The sequence below is a fragment of the Lampetra planeri genome, chromosome 35, assembly GCF_965212315.1.
Source record: "Lampetra planeri chromosome 35, kcLamPlan1.2.h2, whole genome shotgun sequence".
Lineage (NCBI taxonomy): Eukaryota > Metazoa > Chordata > Hyperoartia > Petromyzontiformes > Petromyzontidae > Lampetra > Lampetra planeri.
The window spans coordinates 2,664,702-2,680,537 of NC_136141.1; the positions used below are offsets into that span (position 1 = coordinate 2,664,702).

General features: G+C 50.7%; 1 protein-coding gene and 1 long non-coding RNA gene across 2 annotated transcripts; both read right to left on the minus strand.

Moving 5' to 3' along the window:
* Positions 1 to 3,153: 3,153 nt before the first annotated feature.
* LOC144730259 (urotensin-2 receptor-like) lies at positions 3,154 to 6,030 on the minus strand. Its single transcript, XM_078610924.1, has one exon. The coding sequence runs from the start codon at positions 5,952 to 5,954 to the stop codon at positions 4,686 to 4,688; it is 1,269 nt and encodes a 422-aa protein (XP_078467050.1). The 5' UTR covers positions 5,955 to 6,030; the 3' UTR covers positions 3,154 to 4,685.
* A 1,930-nt stretch (positions 6,031 to 7,960) lies between these two features.
* LOC144730260 (uncharacterized) lies at positions 7,961 to 10,743 on the minus strand. The gene is made up of 2 exons (XR_013587803.1): positions 10,653 to 10,743; positions 7,961 to 8,176 (listed from the first exon to the last, which is right to left on the minus strand). It is a non-coding gene; the product is annotated as an uncharacterized LOC144730260 (long non-coding RNA).
* Positions 10,744 to 15,836: the final 5,093 nt, after the last annotated feature.

Below are 15,836 nucleotides of genomic sequence, written 5' to 3' on the forward strand. Positions count from 1 at the left end.
TCCAGATATTGTGGCCAAGGTTTAGCAAATTGTTGTTTTTATTTACTTTACCGAAAGAACCAAGAAGATGAATCCCTGCAGTCACGAAAGCTTTAAATCGAAATTTAGCATCGCAATTATTATTTTTTAAAATATTTTTTATAGCAATATATTGGGGGTGGGGGGACATTTTGAGCATATTTGAATATTATAATTACGGCCTAGGTATCAACGATTGCAATGACAAAAAATAGTCCGTGCTGCTACGTGGACAGTGGTGCACAAGCAGCAAAGATAACATTGTACGCATTCCGTGTCAACAACACTACCAACAGCAACAACACTCTGGCCTCGGAAATAAAACAAGCACATAACGTTTCGGGCAATGGTCCTTCGCAGTAGGGAAAGAGGCCAGCGAGGTAGAGTGTCATGACAAACCTATTCTTATTGTTTCGTACTTTGACGCCGGCAAAAAGGTCCCATTCGGTAGAGTGACCTCAATATGTTGCCCTCAAGAAGGGACATTGTCCGAAACGTCACCTATTATATATCTACATTATGTTCAGGCCACAGTGCTATTAACACGGAATGTGTTGTTGATGTTGTTGTGACAACTCGTCTTTCACGACTTTAATTCGTTGCTTAACGCGTAAGCTTAAATAAGTCAGTTTAACACGTAGACTTTCGCGACCAATATTATTCATAATTAACGTTTTTGGGTTTAGATCGCGTTATTTATAAATGTGTCGTAATTCTGGCGAATTGCCCGATGGTGCTGGATGCAATTACCAGCGAAACGTCGTGCTACTCAAATTGTAAATGTTGTGGTTTCACGCTTCAACACACCGATGGGCTAAAGCAGTGAACTATTTGTCTTTTGTCAACGTGACACTTTTTTACTGATTGGCCGTGTCTGGTGGTGGAGGGTTACGACACATTTATAAATAACGCGATCTAAACTCAAAAACGTTGATTATGAACTTAAGTAAGTCGTCAACATTTACGTGCGTGTTTGGCCACGTGGCCTAGCCATACGTGCGAACCCTCAAATACAAAGACAAAGATCCCCCGTATAGCAAAGTGCGGTTAGTGAGCACCTCTGCAGGCCGGGTGGGTGGCCAGCACCACGCCCGGCCGCCTTTGGCGAGGTTTACTACACACCACGCCAGGTAGTCATTTGAGGCTGAGTCGACCTAGGGGAGGCCCATGACCGGTTCAGATAATCGTCACCGGTGTTGGTGGCCGTGAGCGGGAATCGAACTCTGGTCGCCGGGTTCGGCCACACACACACAACACACAAACAACGCACACACACAACACACGCAACACACACACACCACACACACCACACATACACAACACACACACACAACACACACACGCAACACACACAACGCACACACACAACACATACACAACACACACAACACACACAACATACACACAACACACAACCCAAACAACACACAAAACACACACAACACACACCACACACAACACACGCGTGTGTCGCTAGCCGGCTTGGCGGTTTTGGATCACTGCATCTGTGCGCTCGTGCAACGGCGATAATAACGAAAATAAACTCAATTCTGCTGAAACAGTTGCACCAAAAAAATCGAGCGAAACGTCGGACATCATGCCGAACAACACGCCGCTTCAAACCCGAAGAGCCAGAAAGCGCACACGTGGTTTGCATCGATCGAGGAAGACAAAGGCGCGTGCGGGATCCGTGCGTGATCAGAGTCGTGGCTATCCCAGGGGTCGTGGTGGCCGAGTCGCGAATCTTCGGCGGGGGACAGAGACACGCGCACACTTTGGGGCTTACGTTGTAACGAACGTTCCGAATCAGAATGTTTATTTATACTGGAGGTGGAGGAATCCGATGAGCTATGAAGCTCTATTTTTTACAGATGCCACAGACGTCCCGGACACGCAGTGATGCTGATGATGGCCATCCGGAGAATGAGAATACAGAACAATGATGACGTCTTGACACTGCAACGGGACTGCCGTAGAAGTGATTGCTGGTACGTATGTGGAACTTCTTTCGCGCCGTACGTAGCCAACCGTGGTGCTAATCGGAGGTGCTGATGAACGACAACAAACTAAACACAAAAAGCAGTTCTAAAGAAATGAGTTGACTGTGATGATTTTGATGATTTTGATGATGTTGATGATGATGGTGATGTTGGTGATGTTGATGATGATGTCTTAGCGCCGTAACGGGAATGCCGTAAGAGTGATTTTTGACGATGATCTTGGATGTGATGTCAACACACCGGTCTTGTTGTGACAACATCGTGGATGGGAACACATTAACGATGTTGCTACAACAGCGATTGGTGTTGATGTTGATGATGTGGACGGGCGGCATTACTGTACCAATGATTAACGTTGATGTAGACGATATTGATGAATGAATATGTTGATGATGTTGATGATAACATCGATGTTGATGTAGACAATCAATATGTTGATGATGATGTAGATAATAGATGTGTTGATGATAACATCGATGTTGATGTAGACAATCAATATGTTGATGATGATGTGGATAATGGATGTGTTGATGATGTTGATGATAACATCGATGTTGATGTAGACAATCAATATGTTGATGATGATGTGGATAATGGATGTGTTGATGATGTTGATGATAACATCGATGTTGATGTAGACAATCAATATGTTGATGATGATGTGGATAATGGATGTGTTGATGATGTTGATGATAACATCGATGTTGATGTAGACAATAAATATGTTTATGATGATGTGGATAATGGATGTGTTGATGATGTTGATTTAGATAATGAATGTGTTGATGATGATATCGATTTAGATAATTAATATGTTGATGATGATCTTGATTATGTTGATTTAGATAATTTATATGTTGATGATTTTGAATTAAATTATTAATATGTTGGTAATAATGTCGATAATGAATATGTTGATGATGATGGCCACAGTCAGATTTTGAAAGCGTTGATACAACATCAACCCGTCGCCTCTTATAAAACCCGTCAACATCCCTATCTCTCTCTCCACACACACAACAATAACCACAACCACATTTAACACCGATCGCATAGACGATGTCACTACACGAGTGAGTACATTCGCCCCCCAAATTTAAACAAAGTTAAATATTCACCGCAAATGCACTCGGGGTTTGGGATCACACATTTTAAATGTATCTTGTCATTTTATTCTTTGTTGCGGTTGCACCCGAATCAAGAGCCGAATGGCTCACAGGGTTATTCCAAATAAATGAAACTGAAAAACTGAAACACACAGCCGCAGCAGCAGCAACAGCAACAATCATCGTCAACTTCCGCTACAGCGAAAACTTGACAGCACCCTCCTCCTCCTCCTCCCAAACACGAGACTCTGTGAGGCTTTCCTGGGTAAGGACATTTATCCCGCGCGATGTGTTTCCGCGGATCTGCGTGCCTATTTTGACGAATGCGTCCTAACACATCCTGACCCATCATCTTCTCACCCTTCTCCCTCTCTTTCTCTCGCCTGGCGTTCGAGCCACACGGAACGCTGCTCGACGCCTCGAAGCTGCCGATCGTTTGCGATGTCCGTAAAATATTGTTCGCGTAAAATATATAGCATCGTTACTATTATTAGTAGTATTAACTTGAGCGCAATGACGGCATTGATACAATGTTATTTCGTGATGATGATGGTGGTGGTGGTGTTGATAAGACGTGCTGCTGGTGATGAATATAACGGTTGTCAATCTTGAGCAGTGTTTGTGCGTTGAACTTCTTTCGCACCGTACGTATCTGACCGTGCTCAACGGAGGTGCGGGAGAGAGCAACGGACTAAGCACTAAAAGCAAAAACTGCCGCTGGTCACCGTGACGTTTTATTTCTCTGGATTTAGAAATCTTCGCGCTCGAGACGTGTCTCTCGGCATGAGGTCATGTAAGCACGCGTCATTGAGATGTCACGCGAGCTTCGGATGTCCTCTGACCTTTGAGATAAAACAATAAACTACAACGATGTGTTTTTATTTCACCAGGTGTAAGGTCCACTAAGCCGTGTACCTGTTTTTTTTCAGAAACGACCTGGCCACAAATGATAGCTCAACTCAGTGGCTTAACATGTGCAAATTTATCGCAAGCAAATCCTCTAAACGCGTGTTTATTCTACATGTGGAGGGAAAACCGGAGGATCCGGAGAAAAATCCACGCTACCACGGGGAGAACATGCAACCTCCAAATACACAGCAGCAGGCGTCAGGGTCGGGATCGAACCCACGACCTCCTGTATACCAGGCGAGGTAGTTAACATCTCACCACCGTGGTGCTGACATTCATTCGATCCGTTGACTCGACATGACCTCCATTCATGTGTCCTCTGACCTCACCGCGTCATCCGACTTGAGAAATCCTCTGGCTCGCGATGTCTTCCTCCCTCTCTGTGGCTCCAGATGTCTATCTCTCTGTGGCTCCAGATGTCTCTCCCTCTGTGGTTCCAAATGTCTCTCTCTGTGGCTCCAGATGTATCTCTCTGTGGCTCCAAATGTCTCTCTCTGTCGCTCCAGATGTCTCTCTCTCTGTCGCTCCAGATGTCTCTCTCTCTGGCTCCAAATGTCTCTCTCTCTGTCGCCAAATGTGTCTCTCTCTGGCTCCAGATGTCTCTCTCTCTCTCTGTCGCTCGAGATGTCCCCCTCTCTCAAGCCGAGATCCTCTAAGCGCTCGTCATCGTAGACCGCCGCGAGGAGATGCGCACGTTCCTGCAGGGCGCGTCGTGCGACGACGTGGAGCCCCTGGAGCCTCCGAGCGCCCTGCCCGCGCCGACCGCACCACGCGGCGTCCTCCTGCGAGCCAGGAACTCCTTGTACTTCTTGGTGAGCAGCGTGTAGAGGAACGGGTTCACGCAGCTGTTGCCGTACGTGAGGCACGTGACCGCGTGGTTGATGTACGAGACGGCCTTCCGCGAGATGCCCAGGCGGTCTCGGAAGTAGAGGTTGGCCAGCTGCCAGGCCCAGAAGGGCAGGAAGCAGGCCCAGAAGACCACCACGATGGCGAGGATCATGTAGAGCACCTTGACCCTCGGGGAGCGCGTGGAGGCCACGGCGGTGGCGGTCTGCGAGCGCCAGTACTTGACGGCGAGTCGCACGTAGAGGCAGCCGATGATGAGTCCCGGCGCAACGACGCTCGTCACGAACAGCACGGTGATGTAGCAGCGGAACGCGCCGGGGCTCCAGCTGGGCACGCAGATGCGCGCCACGCCGCCTCCGCGCAGCCTCAGCTCGCCGAGGTTGACCATCACCATGTTGGGCGCGGCCGCGGCCAGCGACAGGACCCAGACGAAGAGCGCCACGGCCCAGCCTCGTCGAGACGACGCCGCGTCGCAGCGTCCCCCCGTGTAGTGGCGGAGGGGCCGCGCGACCGCCGCGTAGCGCTCGGCGCTCATCGCCGTGAGCAGGAAGATGATGGCGTGCATGGTGACGAGGTCGACGCCGAAAAGGAGGCGGCAGCCCGCGTCGCCGAAGAACCACGTGCGCGCCACGTTGGTGCACACCACGAAGGGCACCGTGGAGAGGTAGGCGAGATCGGCGAGCGCCAGGTTGAGCACGAAGCAGTAGACGGAGCCCGCGGTGGTGCCGGAGGACCCCACCCCGCCGCGGCAGCCCGAGGCGCGGCTGCTGCGGCTGCTGCGGCGACGCGAGAGGAGACGCAGCACGAGGAGGGTGTAGACGTTGCCGCTCACGCCGAGGACGCAGAGCAGCGAGAGCACCGTGGCCATCACCGCCGTGGCGACGGCGTCGGAGGAGGATGGCGTCGAGGATGATGATGAGGAGGAGGAGGAGGTTGATGAAGCGTCCGGAGTTGCGGTGCTCGACCAGTTGAGGAGGGTGGTGAGGTCGTGAGCGGGTGACCAGAAGTTGTTGTTGGTGGTGGTGGTTGTTGTTGTGGTGGTTGTGAAGGAGTTGTTGTTGAGAATGTCCCACATGTTGGAGCGCGGTGGGGTTGATTGATTGATTGATGAGTGGCGATGCGCTTTCAGTTGCAGATGTTTTAGACCCACAGATGCCCTTCGCGGAGGTGATCTGCGGTGCGCACGGGATGATCAGTGACTCGATTCTCCTGCGTGTGTGTCGTGTGTGTGTGTCGTGGGTGTAGTGTGTGTGTGTGATATACACACTCACACACTCCGCAGAGCCACCACGCCCACTCCGTTAATCTTGTACTGAGCGATGGTGGAAGCCTAATTATAATTAAGTGTTGGACGTTTGCCAAATGGGAAGGTCTAGAAAAGTCTAATTATAGTGTGGTTAAGTTCTGGAGATGTATCGCTTAGCGTTGGAAGCGGTGTTACAAAGGCTCTCGCTGCCAAGGACGTATTGCCCCAGTGGGTATTGCACAAATACAAAGATCCCCCGTGTGGCCTTAACAGACTGTTGGGGCAAGTGCTGTTAGCGAGTAGCACCTATGAAGGCCGGCACGGCACACGAGGGGGTGGGTGGGTGACCAGCACCACGCTCGGCCGCCTTTGCCTCCCGAGTAGCGATGTTTTACACACCACCGCACCGGCTACTCATTTGAGGCTGAGTCGACCTAGGGGGAGGCCCAGGACCGGTTCAGATAATCGTCAGCGGTGTTGGTGGCCGTGAACGGGAATCGAACTCGGGTCGCAATCTTCGTAGCGCGGCGCGCTGACCGCTACGACCGACAATGTGAAGTGAAATGACCTTCCGAATGGACTCGAGAGGTAAACACTGTGACACACACACACATTTAGTGTATATAAGATGATTATCCGATCAGCATTCTTTACAACTTAGTAAAACCCGAAAGCCGATGATTATTATTATTTTTCAAAATAAAAAAAATGTGATCGCGAAAAACATTCGGAGAGCGGAGATTGATTTGTGTCCATCATAATTCAAATACTAATCGCATCAACAACATCAACAATTATACAAATATAATTCGCTTGCAATCGGCCCAAGGCCACTCACACACGGGCACGATCTCGGTGCAGCAGTGAACCGAGTGCGACGCTCAAGCGGCCAGACGTCAAGCTGGGACCACCAGCTCCATCAAGCACGACGACTGCCCCATGCTGTGTGTGTGTCTGTGCACGGCTCGAGATACGCATGCGTTGCTCGTCTGTGCTCTAGCACTGGGAGTGGATCTGTGTATTATCTGCAGACGGAAGGGGGTCTACGCTGTGCGCCACGTGCCGGCTCCGACAAGGAAGGGGACCGCCGTCGAAAATCTCAGTCGGAGTTGCGAGAAGAAACATTAGCGGGCAACACGGCGGGTGGAGGTGGCATCTGTCATTAGTGACGCACTCGACAGCACCGCCATCATCATCGTCGTCATCACCGTCAGTGGTGTCATCAGTGGTGTCAGCATCCGTGGTCGATGATGATGATGATGGTGGTGATGAAGATGACGAATGCTATACGGGTATTTGCTAGAGCGACAATTGGACAATGATAATAATGACGGTGCTTACAGTGATGATGACAATGGTGGTGACAGTGATGATTACGATGGTGGTGACAGTGATGATGATGATGGTGGAACACAAACGCAATATTGCCGGGGCGATTTGGTGATGGTTATGATTTCACTCGGTCATAATTGTGCTTATAGTGGTAGTGATGATGATGGTTATAGTGGTGATGATAATGGTTATAGTGGTAATGTTGATGGTTATAGCGGTGATGTTGATGGTTATAGTGGTGATGATGATGGTTATAGTGGTAGTGATGATGGTTATAGCGGTGATGTTGATGATGGTGTGATGGTGATGTGTTTTATCGTCTCCGTATGAACCTCCGTTTACTGGGTCGAGGTTGCTGGCTGCAACAACAACAACCACCACCACTACAAGTTGTGCCACTGTGGTCGGCCTTGTTGCTGCTGTTGTCTATTCCAACGTTCTTGCTGTCTCAATGTTGTTGGTGGTGTCCCGCTGTTGTTGATGTTACTGTTGTTGTTGCTGTCTCGGTGTCATTGCTGCTGCTGCTGCTGCTGCAACTGCTGTTGTATGTAGAACTTCTTTCGCACCGTACGTAGCCAACCGTGCTAATCGGAGCTGCTGCTGTTGTTGTTGTTGTTGGTTGCAGTGGACGCACGGGAGAGACTTCTCTGTGACTCGGGGTAACCCGAGGACGATGTCGTTGAGCAGAGACGCGGTTCTTAGAGCAGCCAAAGTGCCAGCTGGAGACAGAGACACGGGGAAGGCGACTTAGACAACTTAGACAACTTACTTAGACAACTTAGACGACTTACTTAGACGACTTAGACAACTTAGACGACTTACTTAGACGACTTAGACAACTTACTTAGACAATTTACTCAAACAATTTAGACGACTTAGACGACTTACTTAGAAAACTTAGACAACTTACTTAGACAACTTAGACGACTTAGACGACTTAGACAACTTACTTAGATAACTTACTTAGACAACTTAGACAACTTACTTAGACGACTTAGACAACTTAGACAACTTAGACAACTTAGACGACTTACTTAGACGACTTAGACGACTTACTTAGACGACGTAGACAACTTACTTAGACAATTTACTCAAACAACTTAGACGACTTAGACGACTTACTTAGACAACTTAGACAACTTACTTAGACAACTTAGACGACTTAGACGACTTAGACAACTTACTTAGATAACTTACTTAGACAACTTAGACAACTTACTTAGACGACTTAGACAACTTAGAAAACTTACTTAGACAACTTAGACGACTTAGACGACTTAGACAACTTAGACGACTTAGACAACTTAGACAAGTGGTCCAAGGGACAAGTTGAGACGATAAACACGCCGGGGGGAAACGCCACGAAGACAACGATCTCCCGTGTAGCTTTGACAGACTGTAGGGGCAAGTGCTGTTAGCGAGCACCTATGAAGGCCGGCACGGCACACGAGGGGGTGGGTGGCCAGCACCGCGCCCGGCCGCCTTTGTCTCCCTGGTTGTGATGTTTACACACTGCACCAGATACTCATTTGAAGATGAGTCGACCTAGGGGAGGCCCATCACCGGTTCAGATAACCGTCACCGGTGTTGGCCGTAAGCGGGAATCGAACTCGGGTCACCGGGTTCGCAGTGCAGCATAGCGCTAACCGCTGCGCCACCGCTCCCCGAGACAGACACAGGCACAGAGGCACGGGGAGATGCGGCGAACGATGCAGAAAGACACGAAGATGTAGAGACGCGGAGAGGGAGACACGCAGAGAGACACGGAGAGAGACGCGCAGAGAGACACGCAGAGAGACGCGCAGAGAGACACGGAGAGAGACACGGGGAGAGACACGGAGAGAGACACGGGGAGAGACACGGAGAGACACGGAGAGAGACAAGGAGAGAGACACGGAGGGAGACACGAAGAGAGACGCGGAGAGAGACGCGGAGGGAGACACGGTGAGAGACACGGAGGGAGACACGCAGAGAGACACGGAGAGACACGGAGAGAGACACGGAGAGACACGGAGAGAGACACGGAGAGAGACGTGGAGAGAGACACGCAGAGAGACACGGAGAGAGACACGGAGGGAGACACGGAGAGAGACGTGGAGAGAGACACGCAGAGAGACACGCAGAGAGACACGGAGAGAGACACGGAGAGAGACACGCAGAGAGACGCGGTGAGACGCAAGGAACGACAGAGTAAGCGAGGTAGACAGACGCAGGGGAGAGCATTCGAGAGACGCAGAGAGACAGAATGAAGAGAGGGACAGAGACACGGAAGGGAGCACGTGAGGAGATACAGACACGGTGAGAGACACGCACACAGATACCGAGACACAGGGAGATACGAGGAGATGGAGAGACAGAGAGAGACAGACAGGGAGACACGAGGAGACACACAGAGACAGACAGGGAGACACAGAGAGACAGACAGGGAGACACAGCGAGACAGGGAGATAGAGAGACACAGAGAGACAGACAGGGAGACACAAGGAGACACAGAGAGACAGACAGGGAGACACAAGGAGACACACAGAGACAGACAGAGACAGACAGAGAGACAGAGAGACAGACAGGGAGACACAGAGAGACAGACAGTGAGACGCAAGGAGACACAGAGAGACAGACAGGGAGACACAGAGAGACACAGAGAGACAGACAGGGAGATACGATGAGACACAGAGAGACACAGAGAGACAGATAGGGAGACACAGACAGGGAGACACGAGGAGACACAGAGAGACAGACAGGGAGACACAGACAGGGAGACACAGAGACGGAGAAACGAGGAGACACGGACAGGGAGACACAGAGAGACACAGAGAGACAGACAGGGAGACACAGACAGGGAGACACAGAGAGACACAGAGACACAGACAGGGAGACACAGACAGGGAGACACAGAGAGGGAGACACAGAGAGACAGACAGGGAGACACAGACAGGGAGACACAGAGAGGGAGACACAGAGACACAGACAGGGAGACACAGAGACACAGACAGGGAGACACAGACAGGGAGACACAGAGAGACACAGAGACACAGACAGGGAGACACAGACAGGGAGACACAGAGAGGGAGACACAGAGAGACAGACAGGGAGACACAGACAGGGAGACACAGAGAGGGAGACACAGAGACACAGACAGGGAGACACAGAGACACAGACAGGGAGACACAGGAGGAGACAGAGACGAGCCCCAACCTCTCGAGGGCAGCGCCCCGACGAAGCCCTCCGGCTCGCAGGGCACGTCTCGCGTCGTCCGCACAGACGCAGCATCAGCAAGAGAAGTAACGGTGGCGGCAGTAGGGATGATAAATAAATAATCGTGGGACTGGAATCCGCCTCCCCCCCCCGTGTCACGGGGGCACGGGGCGGGATCCGGGAGTCTCCGCGTGCAGGAGGAGGCGGAGTGGCGCTGAGAGAACTAGTGCCGAGCGAGAGCAGCATAGTCCAGACGACCACGAGGCGTCTCCTCCCTCCCTCCCTTCCGTTCTGCATCGAGGCGAAGGCAGAGACGCGTAGACACGGGGGTGAGTGCTGGGTGGGTGAGTGGGTGAGTGCTGGGTGGGTGAGTGAGTGGATCAGTGAGTGGGTGAGTGGGTGAGTGAGTGGGTGCTGGGTGAGTGCTGGGTAAGTGGGTGGGTGAGTGGATCAGTGAGTAGGTGGGTGAGTGCTGGGTGAGTGGGTGGGTGAGTGGGTGGGTGAGTGGGTGGGTGGGTGGGTGAGTGAGTGAGTGAGTGGGTGGGTGAGTGGGTGGGTGGGTGAGTGGGTGAGTGGGTGAGTGGGTGGGTGAGTGCTGGGTGAGTGGGTGGGTGAGTGGGTGAGTGCTGGGTGGGTGAGTGGGTGGGTGAGTGTTGGGTGAGTGGGTGGGTGGGTGAGTGGGTGGGTGAGTGCTGGGTGGGTGGGTGAGTGGATCAGTGAGTAGGTGGGTGAGTGGGTGGGTGAGTGGGTGGGTGAGTGCTGAGTGAGTAGGTGGGTGAGTGGGTGGGTGAGTGAGTGGGTGGGTGAGTGGGTGGGTGAGTGGGTGGGTGAGTGCTGAGTGAGTAGGTGGGTGAGTGGGTGGGTGAGTGAGTGGGTGGGTGAGTAGGCGGGTGGGTGGGTGAGTGTTGGCTGGGTGAGTGCTGTGTGAGTGTGTAGGTGAGTAAGTGCTGGGTGAGTGAGTGAGTGCTGGGTGAGTGCTGAGTGGCTGCTGGGTCCATGCGGAGCTCCGTGCCCCCCACGCGGAGCTCCGCGTCACGGCCACTCGCAGTCCGTGCGCTCTGCCCGAGACTCGTGCTGGTGATTGCGCTCCCGTAGTAACGTCGATATGAGACGCGAGTCAGATGAACACGTGGGCTTTCGCTTTCGCGGATTTACCCTCCAACACACCGGTTAGTGCTGTACTAATAACTAATTGGCATCTTCTGTTTACGTGACAAACCTTACCAACTGACTGCGTCGCGTGGTGGCGGGTTTAACGACACAACATTTATACATTTTCTCGCCTGATGACGGAGGCTTGTGTTGCCTCCGAAACGTGGTGATTTGTTTTATTTTAGTTCTTCCTACGTGACTTTACCGAGAGAACAGAAGAGTTCAACATGTATATATTTACGAAATCTAATCCAACAAACCCAGCCCCCCCTTCTATCATGGATAATATAAACACGATCATTATCACCGTTTTTTCATTACGAGGCTTGCTTACCCACGAAAGCATCGGTGAGTCTCAAGACTATCTTTCAAGAGGGTCTTGCCAACACCTATTCGTGTTGTCGGTGATGTTTGCATCGTCCGTCTCGTTTGTACTCCCCCCTCACTCGTTTCGCCTGCGTCGTTTCGTCTATCGGGCAGGGAACTGGATGCTGTTCGTGACGTTATTTTATTTTATTAAGGACCCAATCACCCACCGCCGTGTCTCGTATTCACCACCACAGCGCATTGCAGCCTCTTGAAATATTGAGCGTTTATTTGTTTTTAACCGAATTTGACAAAACTAATTTCCCTTCTTGTTATTTTGCTTTGCCCCCACCCCTGTAATCGTTACAAACGTAAAACGTGCACGGTATTTGAACGACTCGTAAATAATCGATCGTGGGGTTTTTTTTTCCCCACGAACGATTGTTTATACGTCTGTGTATATATATATACAAATGTTAACGGTGAGGATCGAGGCCGCTGGTTGTTCAGGGTGGCAACGCGTGGAATTCACGGGAGCCAGGCCCACCAATCGGCCAAAATCGATCAATCGACGAAAACATTGTCCTGTGCAATCCACTGCTTCCTGTGGTCGATGGTCTCCTTTAAAAAACAGCAATCAATAACAACACGACATCCCGCCTCCCGAAGGCGGGAAACCCCCCCCCCACCCCATAAAAGCCACGCCCATCCACCTCCCGTCCAGCGGCACACGCGGGAATGTGCTATCCAATTGATCAGTTCGAGTATTTGAACCGATAGCCGACAGAGGAATCGATTCCAGTACGTAAGATAACTGTAATATTTCATACCTTCGTATAAAAAAAGACTAGTATTTAAACAAAACTAGGTTTTTTAAAATACATTTTATTTCAGCGGGTGTAAGAGGCCACTTGAGCTTGCGTAGCTCTTTCTCTGAAGCGGCCTGGCCACGAATGGTAGCTGAACGGCGTGGTTCGTCATCACGTGGACATTTGAAGCAGGCCACACACTCTAAACGGATGCCGTCGTTTCTAAATGTGCATGGGGAAACTCCGGGGACCCGGAGAAAAATCCACGCGACCACGGGAGAGAGAGAGAGAGACACGCAAAACTCCAAATATACAACCGGTATCACGATCGGGATCGAACCCACTAACCTCCTGCATACCAGGTGAGGTAGTTAACATCTCAACCACCGTGATGATGATGATGAGAGAGAGACACGCAAACTCCAAATTTACAGCAGGCGTCAGGGTTGGGATCGAACCCACGACCTCCTGCACACCAGGCGAGGGAGTTAACATCTCCTAGCCACCGTAATGATAAGAGAGAGACACGCAAACTCCAATTTTACAGCAGGCGTCAGGGTTGGGATCGAACCCACGACCTCCTGTATACCAGGCGAGGTAGTTAATGGTTCACCACCGTGGCGCATGATGATACGTCAGGGACTGGAACCACCACGTGGGACACGCGCTGTTCCCCGGTGTTCTCTGTGCCCGAGATAGGAATTCACACAACCCCTGGAGACGTTGACACTCTCTTACGTGGCGTGCCTATGGATGCTTTGCTCATTTAATGAACTTCTCACATGCTGTTTCTCTTGGAACATCAACCCGCTCGGTTCCCCCTGATTAGGTTCGGCTAAGCGTGACCGCCGCATGTGGTAATACGTGCACATTATTATTATTAAACGGGTTTCTAACTGCACGTAATTAAAGGTTGATGTGTCCGGTGGGAGATTGTTTTTTTTTTAAGTTTAATTTATTTGGTATAGCCCTGTGAGCCATTCGGCTCTTGAATCGGGTGCGACCGCAACAAAAAAACAAAAACATGAACAAGAAAACATCTTAAAGTGACTTTGCGCAAACAGAAAAATCCAGGAAAAAACTGCAAAGTCTTCCAGAAAAAGCACCGTACACCAACGCTGTGCAAAAGTCCCAGTGGGATGCAAGTCAAACAACAACAACAACAACCACAAGACAACTTAGATTAAAGTCATCATTCTAACTCCGTACGACAACAAACAAACATGGCCAAACCAAAAAACGTTTCGAAATCACCATAATAAAGCCATAAAAGCAATGTAACAGTGATCATAGGAACTGTGACCGAAATTTCACAATAAACGACATAAACAACAAACCCTGCAGCCATAGCTGGCTGCATGAGTCACTCCACAACAGCAGGAGCATCAGTAGGAGTATAAAAATTTTCAAATGCACCTTTAAAAATCAGCACACTAAATCAAAACACAAGATCGTACATTTGATTTTAGGCCGCTGAACAGCAGTGGCAGCTAGCGGTGTACAACTCCTCTAGAGCAATTTTGAGTGAAAATCTCATAGGTAGTGACTCAAGTTGCAGTTTATTGGCAATTGAATTCCAGACCCTGGGGGCATCAATAGCAAAGGCCCTTGCTCCAGTGTTTGTGCGGCAATAGGGAATGTGAAGCTGGTACATGAGCAAAGAGTCGGGCATGGAGTGGTGGGACAGCGGTCAGCACACCGCACGTAAGCTACGAACCCGTCGGAGAAGAGTTCGATTCCCGCTCACGGCCAACTAACAACACCAGTGGCGATCGTCTGAACCGCTCCTGTGGTCCTCCCCTAGGTTGACTCAACCGCCAATGAGTAGCTGCTGCGATTTGTTATACCAGTCGCGAGGGAGACACAGGCGGCCTTCATAGGTGATGGACTCACCAACAGCACATGCCCCAAACAGCCTTTTTGAGGCTATGCGGGGGATATTGTTTTGTGTTCGGGTGGGTGGGTGGGTGGGTGGAGCGGTGGCGCAGCGGTGAGCGCAGTGCGCGGTGACTAAACCCGACGAGCCGAGATCGATTTCCCGGCCATCATTGGCGAGTGATAATAACCGAACCGGCCCTGGGTGCGCCCCTATAAGGCCGACTCGGCCATAAATGAGTCCTGTGCTGGACTTGCTGCGGCGTGTAAAACATCAGCACTAGAGAGAGAGACAAAGGCGGCCGGGCGTGGCGCTGGACGTAACACACCCACCGAGCACCGTACTCGATTGCAACACTTGCCCCAACAGTCGACACCGTCAAACACGGCTTAGCCTGGGGAACTTTGTCGGGACCGGGGCTCCTTCCGCGTGATTCGGTCAGAGTCCACAAAATATCAAAGTCACAGTCATCATTTCCCATTTACAGCCCTGAGACAACGGTGGAAATTCCACATTCCCATGGCGTGGGCTAGACCTCCCCATTGTACAACCGCTGATGACTTCCACACGCGAAGGGGTGGTGTGGCCAGCACCACGCCCCGTGCATCCCTTGTCTCTCCAGGTTACAGTACTCGTTTAAGGCTGAGTTGACCTAGGCGATGCCCGGCACCGGTTCAAATATTCGCCGCTGTTGTTGGCCGCGTGCCAGGAAATCGTGGTCGGCTCCCCCGGGTTCGTAGTGCGGCACGTGAGCCTCTTGAGGGTTCCAAACTTCAAATCAAGATTTCATTTCGATTTAAAGCTTTCGTGACTGCAGGGATTCATCTTCTTGGTTCTTTCGGTAAAGTTACGTAGAAGGGAAGTAATAAAATAATAAAAATAAAACATAATAAAAAATAATTCTCACGACGTTTCGGCCACAACGCAGGTCTGTCTTCACCTGAGGACGGCTGCTTGCGTTGTGGCCGAAGCGTCGTGAGAATTTTATTGTATTAGGTTTTATTTTTATTATTTTATTACTTCCCTTCTAACGTGACTTTA